This window comes from Bos grunniens, chromosome 5, assembly GCF_055505025.1.
Source record: "Bos grunniens cultivar Pamir isolate PY7600 chromosome 5, Bosgru_T2T1.0, whole genome shotgun sequence".
NCBI classification, from domain to species: Eukaryota; Metazoa; Chordata; class Mammalia; order Artiodactyla; family Bovidae; genus Bos; species Bos grunniens.
The window spans coordinates 41138538-41152712 of record NC_141169.1 but is presented as its reverse complement, the minus strand read 5'-3'; the positions used below and the strand labels follow the sequence as shown (position 1 = coordinate 41152712).

The 14175-nt window shown below is 33.9% G+C and overlaps 1 protein-coding gene across 1 annotated transcript in view; it reads left to right on the top strand.

The window, feature by feature from the left end:
* MUC19 (mucin 19, oligomeric) overlaps positions 1-14175 on the top strand; it is a 130393-nt gene that overhangs the window by 41362 nt on the left and 74856 nt on the right. The window contains 13 exon segments of the mRNA XM_086404318.1: positions 949-1195; positions 3229-3281; positions 3379-3479; positions 3731-3882; positions 4180-4318; positions 5224-5328; positions 5415-5609; positions 6451-6690; positions 6762-6918; positions 7929-8054; positions 8922-9063; positions 9711-9742; positions 11267-11308. Coding sequence (XP_086260444.1) covers positions 949-1195; positions 3229-3281; positions 3379-3479; positions 3731-3882; positions 4180-4318; positions 5224-5328; positions 5415-5609; positions 6451-6690; positions 6762-6918; positions 7929-8054; positions 8922-9063; positions 9711-9742; positions 11267-11308 — 1731 coding nt within the window.

Here is a 14175-nt window from a genome sequence, read left to right as displayed (position 1 = left end):
TTATTGATATTTCTCCCGGCAATCTTGATTCCAGCTTGTGCTTCTTCCAGTCCAGCATTTCTCATGATGTACTCTGCATATAAGTTAAATAAGCAGGGTGACAATATACAGCCTTAACGTATTATATCCAGTCTTGGTTCCCTCTAATTCAATTTCTACAGATAAATCAGTATAATCTTTAAAGTAAAACCAAATAAAACTAGCCTGATCATGTGACATTTCAGTCTAAAACAAGTCAGTGGCATTTTATGGCTTTCAGGCTAAAGACCAAACTGCTTACAAGGTTTATAGTTTCTATTCTCTTACTTGCTCTTTGAAAGAATTCCCCTCTCTTCTGTGGGCTTCTCTGGTGGCTCAGAGGTTAAAGGGTCTGCCTGCAATGCAGGAGACCCGGATTCGATCCCTGGGTCGGGAAGATCCCCTGGAGAAGCAAATGGCACCCCACTCCAGTACACTTGCCTGGAGAATCCCATGGAGGGAGGGGCATGGTAGGCTACAGTCCATGGGGTCGCAAAGAGTTGGACATGACTTCACTTTCACTTTCCCCTCTCTTCTAACTTAAGTCGGTTCTCCAAATATAGAATTCCCTTTCTCTAGGCTATCTTCATGCTGTCTATCGGTCCCTCCTCTTCACTATGGACAGGTTCCCAGCTATACACACTCAGAGCTTCCTATTTTGCTTTTTAGCACGTACCACGATTGTCTTTTCCTAAGGAATATAAGCTGCCTGAGAGCAGTGAAGTATCTTGTTTATGGGCTTTATCTCCAATGGAATGTGTAAACATTATAGCAGTGTCTCAATACTGACAGAAAAAAAGGACAAGTACCTTTTCCTTTATTATTCATAACTCATGGTTAATTCACTATAATACTATACATCAAGTTGAATTAAGATTATTAGTTACTCTGGATATTTACATACTGACCATATTTTCCCTATACCAACAGATCAATCTTGTCCTAGTGGCCTAGTTTTCAAGTACAACGTAAAAACCTGCAATAGTTCTTGCCGATCATTGTCAGAGAGAGATAAGAGCTGTGATATGGAAGGCATTTCAGTTGATGGATGCACTTGCCCTGATGGAATGTACAAGAATAATGAAGGAAATTGTGTTTCAAAATCTCAGTGTGACTGCTACATAAATGATGAGGTCATGCAACCAGGCAAACTCATCCATATTGATGACAATAAATGGTATGGAAATTACATATATACTTGTTATGACTTTAAAATCGAGAGACTTTGCTTTTCAAAGAAATGGTCTTTTGCTAGGATGAAATCTTCTTTAGACCTGCCACATTTTAAATTTTGTATTTCTCATTAAAGTTTAATATTACCTGGAGTGTACATTTCACTGTAATGGCCATTGCTGATATATCCCACTCATGTTTGGTTTTAAATGACAGTAGCAAAATATTCTAGGAGCTGCTACGTACAGAGAATGCAAAGCAATTTCATATTCAGGCAATGCTTCCTAGTTGTCTCTCAGCATTTATCGTTCAACAAACAGTTATTCAGTAAATGCCTACCATGTGCCAGGCTTTGTGCTAAGCACTGGAGTTGCAAAGATGAGTGGTCATTGTCTTGGACTCAGAGTAAGCATCATGCAGACTATTGCAAAGAGGTTTATATACTATCATATGGTACCAGAAAGGGCCAGTTGCTACCTCAGGAGATTTAAAATAGAAAAAAAAGAAAAAAAAAAACACACACAACTTCTCAGAAGAGACCAGCATTTCAGTTTTCCTAAGGGATGAATCTTTTTCCTGACAAAATTGGAGTGTGAAGAGTGACTTCCAGTCAAGGAAACAGAATGCAGTAATGTAGGAAATGCTGGAAATAGTATTGTACATGTTGGTTGTTGTTACACAAGATTGTGCTGGAAAAGAAGAAAGTAGCCAGGCCATATTCCAGAATTAAAACTTTGTTCCAGGGTGGTGGGAGGTATTGAAAAACTATAACTTTTTGTGATGGATAAGGAGGTTGTGATTCCTGCAGTTTGGGCAAAGTAATTTATCTATATTTCTAATTTCATGTACAGAAATAGCAATTCTTAAAAACATAACTGCAAAAGTGAAGCAGTCATTCCAAAAATCTTTGGATGCACCTTCTCTCTTTTCTTTAGTTCCATGTCGATGTGTGGCCAAACCACCACAAGATTGCAATTAGCCTCCAACTAAAATAAATTAATTAATTTTAAAAAGATATCATTTAGCAATGAATAATAATAATTTGGTCATTTTAAAGGAGAACGTGTAACAACTCCTTTTAATCAACAAAGTACACAAAACATTTGGTTGGGATTTGGTTAACAATACTTTCCCAGTAAATGCTGGAGAATCGGCAGATTACCTTTTTAATAAAACTTAGGCTACCACCTCCAAATTATGGATGGTGTTAGCATTATCCTGTTTTAAATCTCTAAAACCTCTTATTTATACTACTGTGTGAACTAACTGACCATTCTTTGTTCTCTCTCTGCATGTTTCTGGTACTGTCACTGGAATGTCATATCTAAGGCACTATTCTGATTGTGCCACTTAGCTGCTCAAAAACTGATTTTATGGTGACAGTTGCCTAAAGAATAGAAACAAACTTGCACGTCATTTAAGACTATCTGAAATCTGGTTATAACTTACTTCTACCACTTCTCCCTATGTATCCTACCTTCTATCCAAACAAGTCATCAGAACGTGCCTTGTTCTTTCCTTTGTCACAGCTTTGCATCTTATCAGCAACATCTGTTGAAACTTACTTATCCATCAAAATCCAGCCATCTTTTTCATTTAGTTTTCTGCATGTCCATAATAACCTTATTTGTACATTCCTATAACAGATACAAGTTATATCTTATAATTTGTTACATTTTATGCATCTTTTTTGGCTTCCAAGGTGGCTCAGGGGTAAAGAATCCACCTGCCAATGCTGGAGCCACAGGAGACACTGGTTTGATCCCTGGGTCGGGAAGATCCCCTGGAGGAGGAAATGGCAACCCACTCCAGTATTCTTGCCTGGAGAAATCACATGGACAGAGGAGCCTGGTGGTTTGCAAAGAATCAGACATGATTGAGCACATGCACATGTATCTTTTGGGGGACTGTATCTCATTGATCTTATTATTCGTGATAAAGCAGGGGGTTTGTGAATGAGGGATGAAAGTTGCTATAACAGTGTATTAAGCTGTCATTGAAACTTTATTTTAATTTATAATTTTCTTTTATTTCCAGTGTCTGTAGAGATGGGATTCTTCTTTGCCAGACTCCCATTGAGTTGACACTACGTAAGTTTTGAAATCACGATGCAAGGTTAAGATATCTACTTTGGTTAAAATAAGCAGATCAAGAGGCCCTTGACTAACAACTTCCTTTGTCTCACAGAGAATTGTTCTGGAGGGGCTGAATATGTTGACTGTAGGAATCCTAAGGCACAGAGGAGAGTTGATAGTACATGTAGCACTCGGAACATACCTAGTTTTGATGTAAGTAACATGGTTTAGAGTTTAGATTTTTGAAAACTTTAAAAGAAATTTTGTTTCAGTGAAGATGGAAATTAAAACATCAAAGAAAAATAATTAGAAGGTCATATTATTTTTGTGTGTCATTTTGACTTGTCAAACGCTAATTCTAACTGTATACTTGGTTTATTTGTGCATTAAGTATTAATACAACTGATAATGCAATGAATTTAGACTAGTGCCTCATGGTGTGTATTTTATATTTACTCCTATAGGAGAACTTGCCTTGCAAACGTGGGTGCTACTGTCCTGAAGGAATGGTTCGAAATTCTAAAGGGAGCTGTGTCTTTCCTGATGACTGCCCTTGCTCTTTTGGTGGACGAGAGTATGACCAAGGAAGTGTCACCTCAGTTGGCTGCAACAAATGGTACATAATAAAGAATTACTGTTTTATTTGTTTTGGATATTAGAAAGTATACAATCTGCTCTTATTTTTATGGGAAAGGAGTCATATTTTGGGATATTTGGAAAAATAATGGTCAGATGTAATTAGAAAAACTATTTTAAAAACAAATTTTATACAGCATTAAAAGTTGAACATCATATAATGGACAACTGCAAAAGTTAAACTGGTATGCTTTGTAGTTCTTTACAAAAGCAATATGAGTTCAGTCATAATCTTGGCATGATACAATTATCACACTGTATCATTGTTTTCTTCTAGTACTTGCATAAAAGGATCTTGGAACTGTACACAAAATGAATGTCAAACCACCTGTCATATCTACGGGGAAGGTCATGTTAGAACTTTTGATGGAAAAAGTTACAGCTTTGATGGTCTCTGCCAGTATTCATTTATCGAGGTAATTACAAGTGTGTTTTTAAACAATTTTTCTTTACTTCATAATTATTAGACGAACTCTGGGGAATTTTATTCTCAAAATGTGAATTAAAAAAAAATGCCACATATATGTTTCCTGAAGGCAGTAAAATATAGTATAATGTAATGATGGTTCTGGAGCCAGTAGGCCTAAATTTCACTCCTGCCTCTGCCATTTCTCAGATGTGTGATTTACTTTGGGTACATACCTTAATTTCTCTGTGTCTCAGTTTCCTTAACTGTATGATGGAAATAGCCCCTACTTGAAACCAAATTAGAGAAAATATTGGAGCACATAATAAGTGCTCAATAAATGTTGGATGTCATTATTTTAGCAACAGTACTATCAGCAACAATGACAGTTACCATTTTATGAGTGCTTCTTTTCCAAGTGAATCTATACATTTAATCATTTATAATATAAAACGCTTATATTATTATCCGCATGAAGGAGATGAAGAAGTTGACATTTACAGAGGTTAAGCAACATGAAGAAAATGCCATATGCAAACCTAGATCTGTCAGATTCTGGAGTCCATGCTTGCTCCATAATACGGATTGTTTTGCATGAGTATTGAGTGAATATCAAGTTTGTATATCAATATATATATATATATATATATATATATATATACACATCTATGGTATAATTCTAAGCTTGTATGGAAGTAATGGGAAAAGAACTGAATCAAAGAAGTTAGTTTAGACTCAGGCAAGACTACAGACTTGTAACAGATAACCACTGTCTTTTGGAAATTCCATAATGTAACATATGGTAATTTATTAAGTATAAGGTGTCACTGTCTAAGAAATATTTGTCTGATACAAATATTGTAATTGAGTTCCATGTTCCTGATATAAATTATTATTAAAATTTAATTTTTAAAGGATTATTGTGGTCGTGAAAATGGCACATTCCGTATTTTAACTGAAAGCGTCCCGTGCTGTGAGGATGGACTTACATGCTCAAGAAAAATTATAGTTGCTTTTCAGGTACAGTACTATTTTTTTTCCCTAGGATTATGAACTGCCAAATAAGATTGATGTTACTGTAAGTAAGTCTGTATTTTAATTTACAGGATCAAAATATTGTCTTGCATGATGGTAAAGTCACAGCAGTCAAAACTACAGAAAGTAAGGAATGTGAACTCAATGGAAATTCATACTCTGTTCATACCGTTGGCCTGTACTTGATTCTGAAATTTTTAAATGGAATAACCATAATTTGGGACAAAAATACAAGAATTTCTGTTATACTGGATCCACGCTGGAATGTATGTATATCACTTTCATATGTGTATGTATATATATATATATATATATCAACATACCGTAACAGAGCAAATAGCAAACAGAGAGACAGTCTACTTCAGTCATGAAGTAGACCCCATGAACTGTTGCCTACCAGGCTCCTCTGTCCATGGGATTCTCCAGGCAAGAATACTGCAGTGGGTTGCTATGCCCTCCTCCAGGGGATCTTTCTGACCCAGGGATTGAACCTGTGATTCCTGTGACTCTCCTGCATTGCAGGTGGATTCTTTACCACTGAACCACTGGGGAAGTCTGCAAATAGCATGGTAGAAGTGAAATCAGTTTTGCTACTGAGAATTAGAGGACATGTTCAAAGGTAGAAAGTGGGAGAATGGCAATATTTATTATAGAGCAATGCTACATGTTTGTTCAATCTCACATGTAATATTAAATGTGATCAAAGATGATAGAATTTGATGGAAAATAAATGCAATAAACCTGATGAATTCTATTTTAGCCATATTTGGTTGCTTGGTGTATAGATAGAATTAATGCAGTTTTCAGAGCAAATATTCTAAGAACCTAAGAGTATAGTCCTGTCAGATTTGAAGCTAGTGAATGTAATTATTTTTTAATTCTTAAGGCATCTATCTTGATCAGTACTAGATCATTTTGCAATATAGGACATCTTATATTAAACGGGAGGAGAAGCTTATCTACAGATTCTGGTTTTCTTCCAAAATTTGGAATTTAAAATAAACTTGTATACAATCTTAATATCTCTATCATATATCTATCTAAATCTATCTGTCTATGTATCTCTAGCATAACGCACTTTTTCAGTACTCTTTCTGATCTATGCAGGGTCAGGTGTGCGGTCTCTGTGGAAATAACAATGGTGATCTGAAGGATGATTTCACCACAAGATACTCATCAGTAGCTGCTGGAACACTGGAATTTGGAAATAGTTGGAAAACAAGTCAAGAATGTTCAGACACAGTTGCTCAAACCTTCCCATGTGACTCAAATCCATACTGTAAAGCCTGGGCCGTGCGGAAGTGTGAGATCATTCGGGACAGCACCTTCAGAGAGTGTCACAACAAGGTAGGGGGCCCTGAGAGCAATGACAGGCACAAGCTTTGCCCTCAGAGACTCATGTATTGTGCTCTCCTTAGGTGGACCCCAATGAGTACTATGATGCGTGTATTGAAGAAGCTTGTGCCTGTGACATGGAGGGGAAGTACCTGGGATTCTGCACGGCTGTGGCAATGTATGCAGAGGCATGCAGTGCAGTTGGAGTCTGTGTCACATGGAGAAAACCAGATCTCTGTCGTAAGTGAAGTTCATATGTTGCTGTTCTTTAAACCATAATTAGAATCGTTTTGTTGAGACAATCAATCTTCTCATATTTTCTAGAAAATACATATTCTTGGGCATACATAAACAGGCTTAAAAACATGTTAATATGTTTGTTAGTGATGGAAAAAAATACCTATTTAAGAAAATATAGAACTTAACATGGTGCATCAAATTCAATTTTAGTTTCAAAAGTTCTGTTCACAGAGGAAGATTGAATATTGATGGAAAATATTTCTTATTCATAGATGAGCAATGAACTGCCTACCTATCTTAGTATAGTTACATATTCTTAAATATTTACCTCACATATCACTTTTGTTTGAAGTCCTCACACATCATCATGAAAATGTTTATAGAGCTCTAGTCAAGATAAACTGTAATATGAATATAAACAGAATTTTGATATGTGTGAAATGTGGTAACTTTAGTAGAAATTAGTCAACTCTTTTTCTTCCAAAGGAAGGTATTGTAAGAGAAAATGTGACAAATGAGAAATGTTGAAATTAAATCTGCATTTTATTTGGCCTATTATGTACAGCTTTATATATTGAAATATTATATTATATTATATTATAGTTACCTCGTTTGGGAACTGTTATTTACATTTAAAAAGACCAATTTTCCTAGAGATTTATTTTCCTCACTTAGGGCTAGACATTAAAACCATGAATGTAGAGTATGATCTAAAATAGCTCAAAAATTGGAAAAGTTAATGTTTACTCTTCTTCCTAAAATCAACCTTATTGTGAGACTTTTTTTTAAATGCTATTTTTATTCTATAAGTTTCCCTTCCTTTTTTTAAAATTGTTTTGGCTTATACGGCAATTTGGATACAGCCAAAGGACTTAATAAGACAGAATGATATACTTTAGGTCTGTTTATTGTTAGTATCATTCAAAATCTCTCATAAAAATGCTTGGGAATATTAAAGTTGAAAATTGTCATATAATGAATGCAAGTAATTTGATATAATTCAACCATAGCTGTCTACTGTGACTATTATAATGCACCTGGGGAATTCAGCTGGCATTATGAACCTTGTGGCACAGTGACTGCCAAAACATGCAAAGATCGAGTAATTGGCCAGAAATTTTCTGCACTTTTAGAAGGTAAGACATATTTTAATAATATCGGCGAAAAGATGCAAATTATACTGATATCTTAAAACTGGGAAATGTTGTTAGTTTCTGGCAGTTCAGTGTCTTACATTTTGTAATTTAATGAATAGCTATTTATCTTTATTATGACATTAATATTTCTGCATTAGAAATATTTTCTCTAGACATAAATTATCTATTTAACAGGAGAGAGAGAGAGAACATAGTGCTCTCATCCTACTAGCAATCTTTATACGTTTCATTAGACAAGGTATTTGTTGAGACTATCATTGCAGAATGCAACATATAATATAGTCTCACTTGAATGGAGGCCAGTTAACTATACCCACAGTTAAAAAGTACTTTACTCTTAGCATTACATATCTTAGATAAAAATAAAGAAGTGGCAAGAAAACAAGATGATACAAAAACTCTCTGACAGTCATATCTATGTTAAATCCCAGGCTTTGGGATATTTTCAGCCCATTTTATTATGATTTCGGTTATTTTCATCTATCCGATGAAATAGTATTTAGAATTGGTATTCACGAAAGTATAGAATTGGCATTCACGTTTCAAGACACATACCTATCCAAGTCTTGTGTTAGGTTCAACACCGTGGCTGTCATTAAAGTAGTAAATCACTTAAAATATTTAGGAAATATTTTAGAAAAATTAAGTCAGCTGAAATTTCTAAGTTCTCAGGTTGATATTTCATTGCCAAAGAATCTGAATCCTGTTCAATTTTATGTTTTTCACTAAAAGTATGCTGTTATCTACTTCGATTCTTGGAATCATTGAAGTAAGTGTACAAATATATAATGCAGTTTGAGGAGTTTCAGCAAATAGAGATGAACTGAGGGCCATTTTTACACACAGGCTGTTACGCCAAATGCCCGGACAGTGCTCCCTACCTGGATGAGAACACCATGAAGTGCGTCAGTTTGGCTGAGTGCAGCTGCTTCTATAATGATATCGTACCAGCTGGTGGAGTGATCCAAGATAACTGTGGGAGAACATGGTATGTTCTCTAACTGTCCAATAGTTCTGTTTCTTACATTTTTATATAAAAAACAAGAAAAAGAATCAATGAATATATTTTTAACTCTGTTATTTCTAAATGAGGTCAGCTTTAGGTTCAGTTTTATGTTACTTATTTTGGTTATTTTGTGTTTTCATTAAATCCACATATTGACTAATGATTTGTTAAATCAGTTGAAAAGACAGCAGAGAAAATGTCACTGTGTTGCTTTGGGTAAAAGGAAAGTTCTCATTCTATAAATGTAAGATCATGTTTATAGGCTTTCAAGAGGACGTCTGTACTAGAACAGCATGTCCATCAAAAAACATTGTGTTTGAAACTGAAAATGTAAGAACTAACTTTACAGCTTGATTCCAAACATTCTTTTAGGTCGCAAGAATTCCTCAGTGAAAAGATTAGGAAACAGTACAGGGAAAAACAAAAAACAAAAACAAAACAAATTTGAATCCATAGCATGCTCTTGGGGAAACAATTATTTATTTTTTTCTTATTTGGTTCTGTTTTCATCTTCACTGTTAGACAATTTTTTGCTTTAAATTTAGGAGATGTATATAATTAGGAGTTAAAAATTTCAAGTTCTTTCTCTTTTTGATTGTTTCTTTTTTTGTTTATAATTTAACTTTCAGCTATTGCATCGCAGGAGAATTGGAGTGCAGTGGTGAGTCACTATATTTTACTCTAATTGATTTAGGAAAGATGAGATAAAGAGTTTGGAGTCTTTTTAGACCATCAACAGCAGAGGAGTATGTACTTAATGCTTTAGACTGTTCCTCAGTGGATTGACACAATTCCATTTCAGTGTGTTTGTTTATGTTGGGTCAGTTCAAAACCAATGCTGCCAAGGCACTTCAAAGCATTGGTAGATGGGGGCAGTTCTCTTGCTCTACTCCTGCCTGTCTGTAGGCTCTGGGAACTAAAAAGTGAGACATCAGTTAAAATAGTTTAATAAAGGGATGGAATGGAAGATGATAGTTACATAGATAGAATTAACTACTTGAAGGATTATTCATATGCAACATATATCTTAAAAAGAAATTTCAATAAACTTCAAAAGAATAAATGATTCTTTTTGTGTATTCGAAATTGCAAGAAGTGAAATAAAAAAGAAACAAGTAATTCATAGGCAACTTGAGTTTTAGAATTTTTTTCACAACTTTTCATTTCTGTCAATAATAGTAATTTGTGATTATTTCAGAAACTGCTCCAACAAATTCAACATATACAGGTAAAATCATCATTATGGTTTAAATGTGTATTTCTGCTTTCTTTTTATGATAATCATTTACAGTTTCACATGAATCTGTGCCAGTAAAAGATATGCTAATAAATATACTGATATAAAATCTCAAATTAAAATTGTTACTAGAAAATATGTCAAAATATAATTTCATTATACTCCTGTGAGTTAAGTTAGTAATGTGATTAGAATATAAAATAGGTATTATATGCTTATTATTAGTTGGACATCATCCAAAGCTTGACATTTTTAGATGATAATTTGAACAAATGGAATAAAAAAGTGAATGTGATCTCCTGTGAAGTAAATATTTTGAAATCATGATTATTCTGGGAGGTGAGAACACAGAAAAAAAAATTAATTTATTTTTCTTAACTTGTGTATTTCTTGCAAGGTATAAGGCTATTTTAGTTATATCCATTCAGGACAGTACTGGGCAAAATGCAGTTTAACTTTGGGTTTGGAACTTTAAATGCACTGGTTGGTAAGTGTACTTAGAGTTACTGCAGTACACTTACATACTATTTCTCATTGATTAATATTTGGAGGTAATGTCAATTAAGAGATATTATAAATTGGAAGCCTTAGGTCTTGATAATGTATTTAGTATGTGATCATCAGTGAAGTGATATTTATTTTAGTTATCATAGGTTAGTTTCCTAAAGCTAAGTGCAGAGTTCATCTTGGCCCATAAATAGACTTATTAAAGTTCCTGTGAGATTTTGGTTAAATGGTAATAACAGAAAATAATTAATCATTTTTGTTGGACATACAGTAAGAAGAGTTATTAATACTGATCTAAATGAAAGATTGTTTTGTCAATTAACCTCCACATACAATTTCAGAAATGTTTATTGAGTTTATGGCAACTGGTTTCTTGAAATAAATTTGCCAGCAAAATTATTTAAGTAATATATTTTCATAAATATTGTCTTCCCCAAACAGTTTCTACTACAACAGCTACCTCCATACTAAGCACCAAAGCAGGTAAAAAAAAAAAAAAAAAAAAAGCTAATTTGTTTTTTAGCATCTAAATAAGCTATGAATGAGTTTGCAACTCAGGCATTTTGGTCCTTTCCCCCAAAGTTGTTATTTTCTATTTATTTATTTCTTAAATGCCAAATAGTAAGGTCTACATCCAATTGTGATATTGAAGAACCTCTTCTCTATTTAGAGACCATGTGTCCTAAAAAGAACATTCTGCATGTTACTAATTTGGAAAAAAATGGCTACAGAAGAAAATTCTATGCTAAATTCCTTGAAAATAAATTATATTTTCTTTTCAACTGACACCAAAGAATTTCAGCTTTAATTGAATCACTTGTAATCAAAGCAGTGGTCAAAGAAGTACAGGAGTATATTAAAATGTGTAAGCATCTGGTAAATGAACTTAACTGTTGCATTTCATCGTTTATTTGCATTCTAGAGATATCTAATTGTGTCTAAATAAATACTTTATAATCTTGTCTTTCAAAACCATCTGAACATACATTTCCAAATATTTGTCTCCTCCTTTGTATAGCAATTACACTGGCCACCAATAGCTCAGGCACAGGTAAGCAATAATCATCAACCACAACTTAAGAGGGACTTAAAATCCAAAACTTCCTTTTGCAGTATTATTTATACCTTTGCAATTACATTTTTTGGGGGGGATTTTTTTTCCTGTTTTTGTTTTGTTTTTAAGATTTTAGAAAAAAATGTTGTACAAACTGATAAAGAGTCTTGACTTCTTACTTGTGGTCTATAAAGTTTAAACTTTAACTTTATGTTTTGATATCTATTTAACTATTTAATCAGATATCTCTGAAACATTAATTTCAAGTTGATCCATTTTATATATGACCATAGATGTTATCAGAAACATAATTTTCCTTCCATATAAAACATTTTTTCCCATTATTTTCTCCAATTCAGTAGCTTCCATTCCAGGGATTACATCAAGCAGTGAAATAACAGGTAGGTGAATCAGAAAACTTATGAAATGACAAAAAAGGTTTTTATGTATATTATAATTGTTTTTTTAATATATGAGAATCAAGAGAGCCATTCTCCTATACTTAGGATCTTTTTCTTCACCTAACTGAACACTGTTTTCCTTTCTCCTGTTATTTATTACTTTCTCTAGTTATTTATTACTTTGTCTGTCTCGGTATACACACATATATTTTAAAATGTGACATTTTTATTCAGGTATAATTGGCAAAAAACATTATATTAGTTTCAGGTGTTCAACGTAATGACTTGGTATTTGCATATTTTGCAAAATGATCACATTTTATCTAGGTAACATCCTTAAAGTCACAGATAAGGGTTTGCATCCTTGTATTCTTAATTGCATTTAGTCCCAAGCTACAAGTATTCAACAAGTATTTGTAGAATGAATGGATGTTTCTTCTTTTTCCCTATCCCTAATTTTTAAATTATGTTTTTTCTCTTGTCACAGAATTTCTAGCCTAGTCATTAGACCAATGATTAGATGTTATTTATGCTGATGAAGCTTATAGTTTATACATTTCATTTATTAGAGCTAGTATCTCTTCTCTAGAAAACAGGGTATTGTGTAAAATCAAGATTACTTTTGGTTTATAATTTTGTATCATGATATAGAATTAGAACTAATTTGGAGCACTTTGTAATATTGGTGTTGTCAATTATTTGGTACTTAATACTGTGTTCCTTATATTCTAAGGGCAAACATGTCAAAGTATCACCATCATAGTGTGGAATATCATAAAAGCGGCCAACTGACATGTTTAATTTATATCAAACTTTCTCTTATGTTGAATATCATTAGTAGCTGTGGCTCTTTCAGTGTAAATTTAGAGAGTGACCCATTACAGAAGTCTTTTTCTTTATTCTACCTTTGTAAATCTATTTCTGATGGCTTACTAATGATTTCACCCTGAGTTGTTTAAATACATTGTAGAATAATTTTCTAGTTACATAGTATCTCAGCCATAAACAACAGTCTGAACTCCTAATTCTCAGCCTGATTCTCATTCGAAGATAAGCAATTTAGTTCAGTTATATAGGTCTCTTTCAGTTAAAATATAATTATTCATTCAACTACCAAAACTTTTGAATCTGGAAACCATTTAAAGTATTCTTAACTATTGATTTGATGAATTATATATTCACGTACCCTGGAGGAGCATGGCAACACATTCCAGTATTCTTGCCTGGAGAATCCACGGACAGAAGAGCCTGGCAGGCTCTTATCCACAGGGTCGTAAAGAGTCGGACAAGTGAAACAACTTAGCACACATACTCATATACGTTGTTGTTAAGTCAATAAGTGGTGTCAACTCCTTTTGACCCCATGGACTGCAGCAGGACAGGCTCTTCTGTTCTCCACTATCTCCTGGAGTTTGCTCAAATTCATGTCCATTGAGTCTACAATGATATCTAACCATCTCATCCTCTGTTGCCCCCATTGTTTTTGCCTTTAATCTTTCCCAGCATCAGGGTCTTTTCCAATGAGTTGGTTTTTTGTATAAGGTGGGCAAAGTATTGGAGCTTCAGCTTCAGCAACAGTCCTTCCAATGAATAGTCAGGGTTAATTTTCTTTAGGATTGACTGGTTTGATCTCCCTTTAGTCCATGGGACTCTCAAGAGTCTTGTCCAGCACCACAATTTGAAAGCATCAGTTCTTTGGTGCTCAACCTTCTTTATAATCCAACTTTCACATCCATATATGACTACAGGAAAACCATAGCTTTGACTATATGGACTTTGTCAGCAAAGTGATGTTTCCTCGTTTTTAATAAGCTGTCTGGGTTTGTCATAGCTTTTTCCCAAGGAGCAAGAGTCTTTTTATTTCATAGCTACAGTCAATGTCTACAGTGATTTTG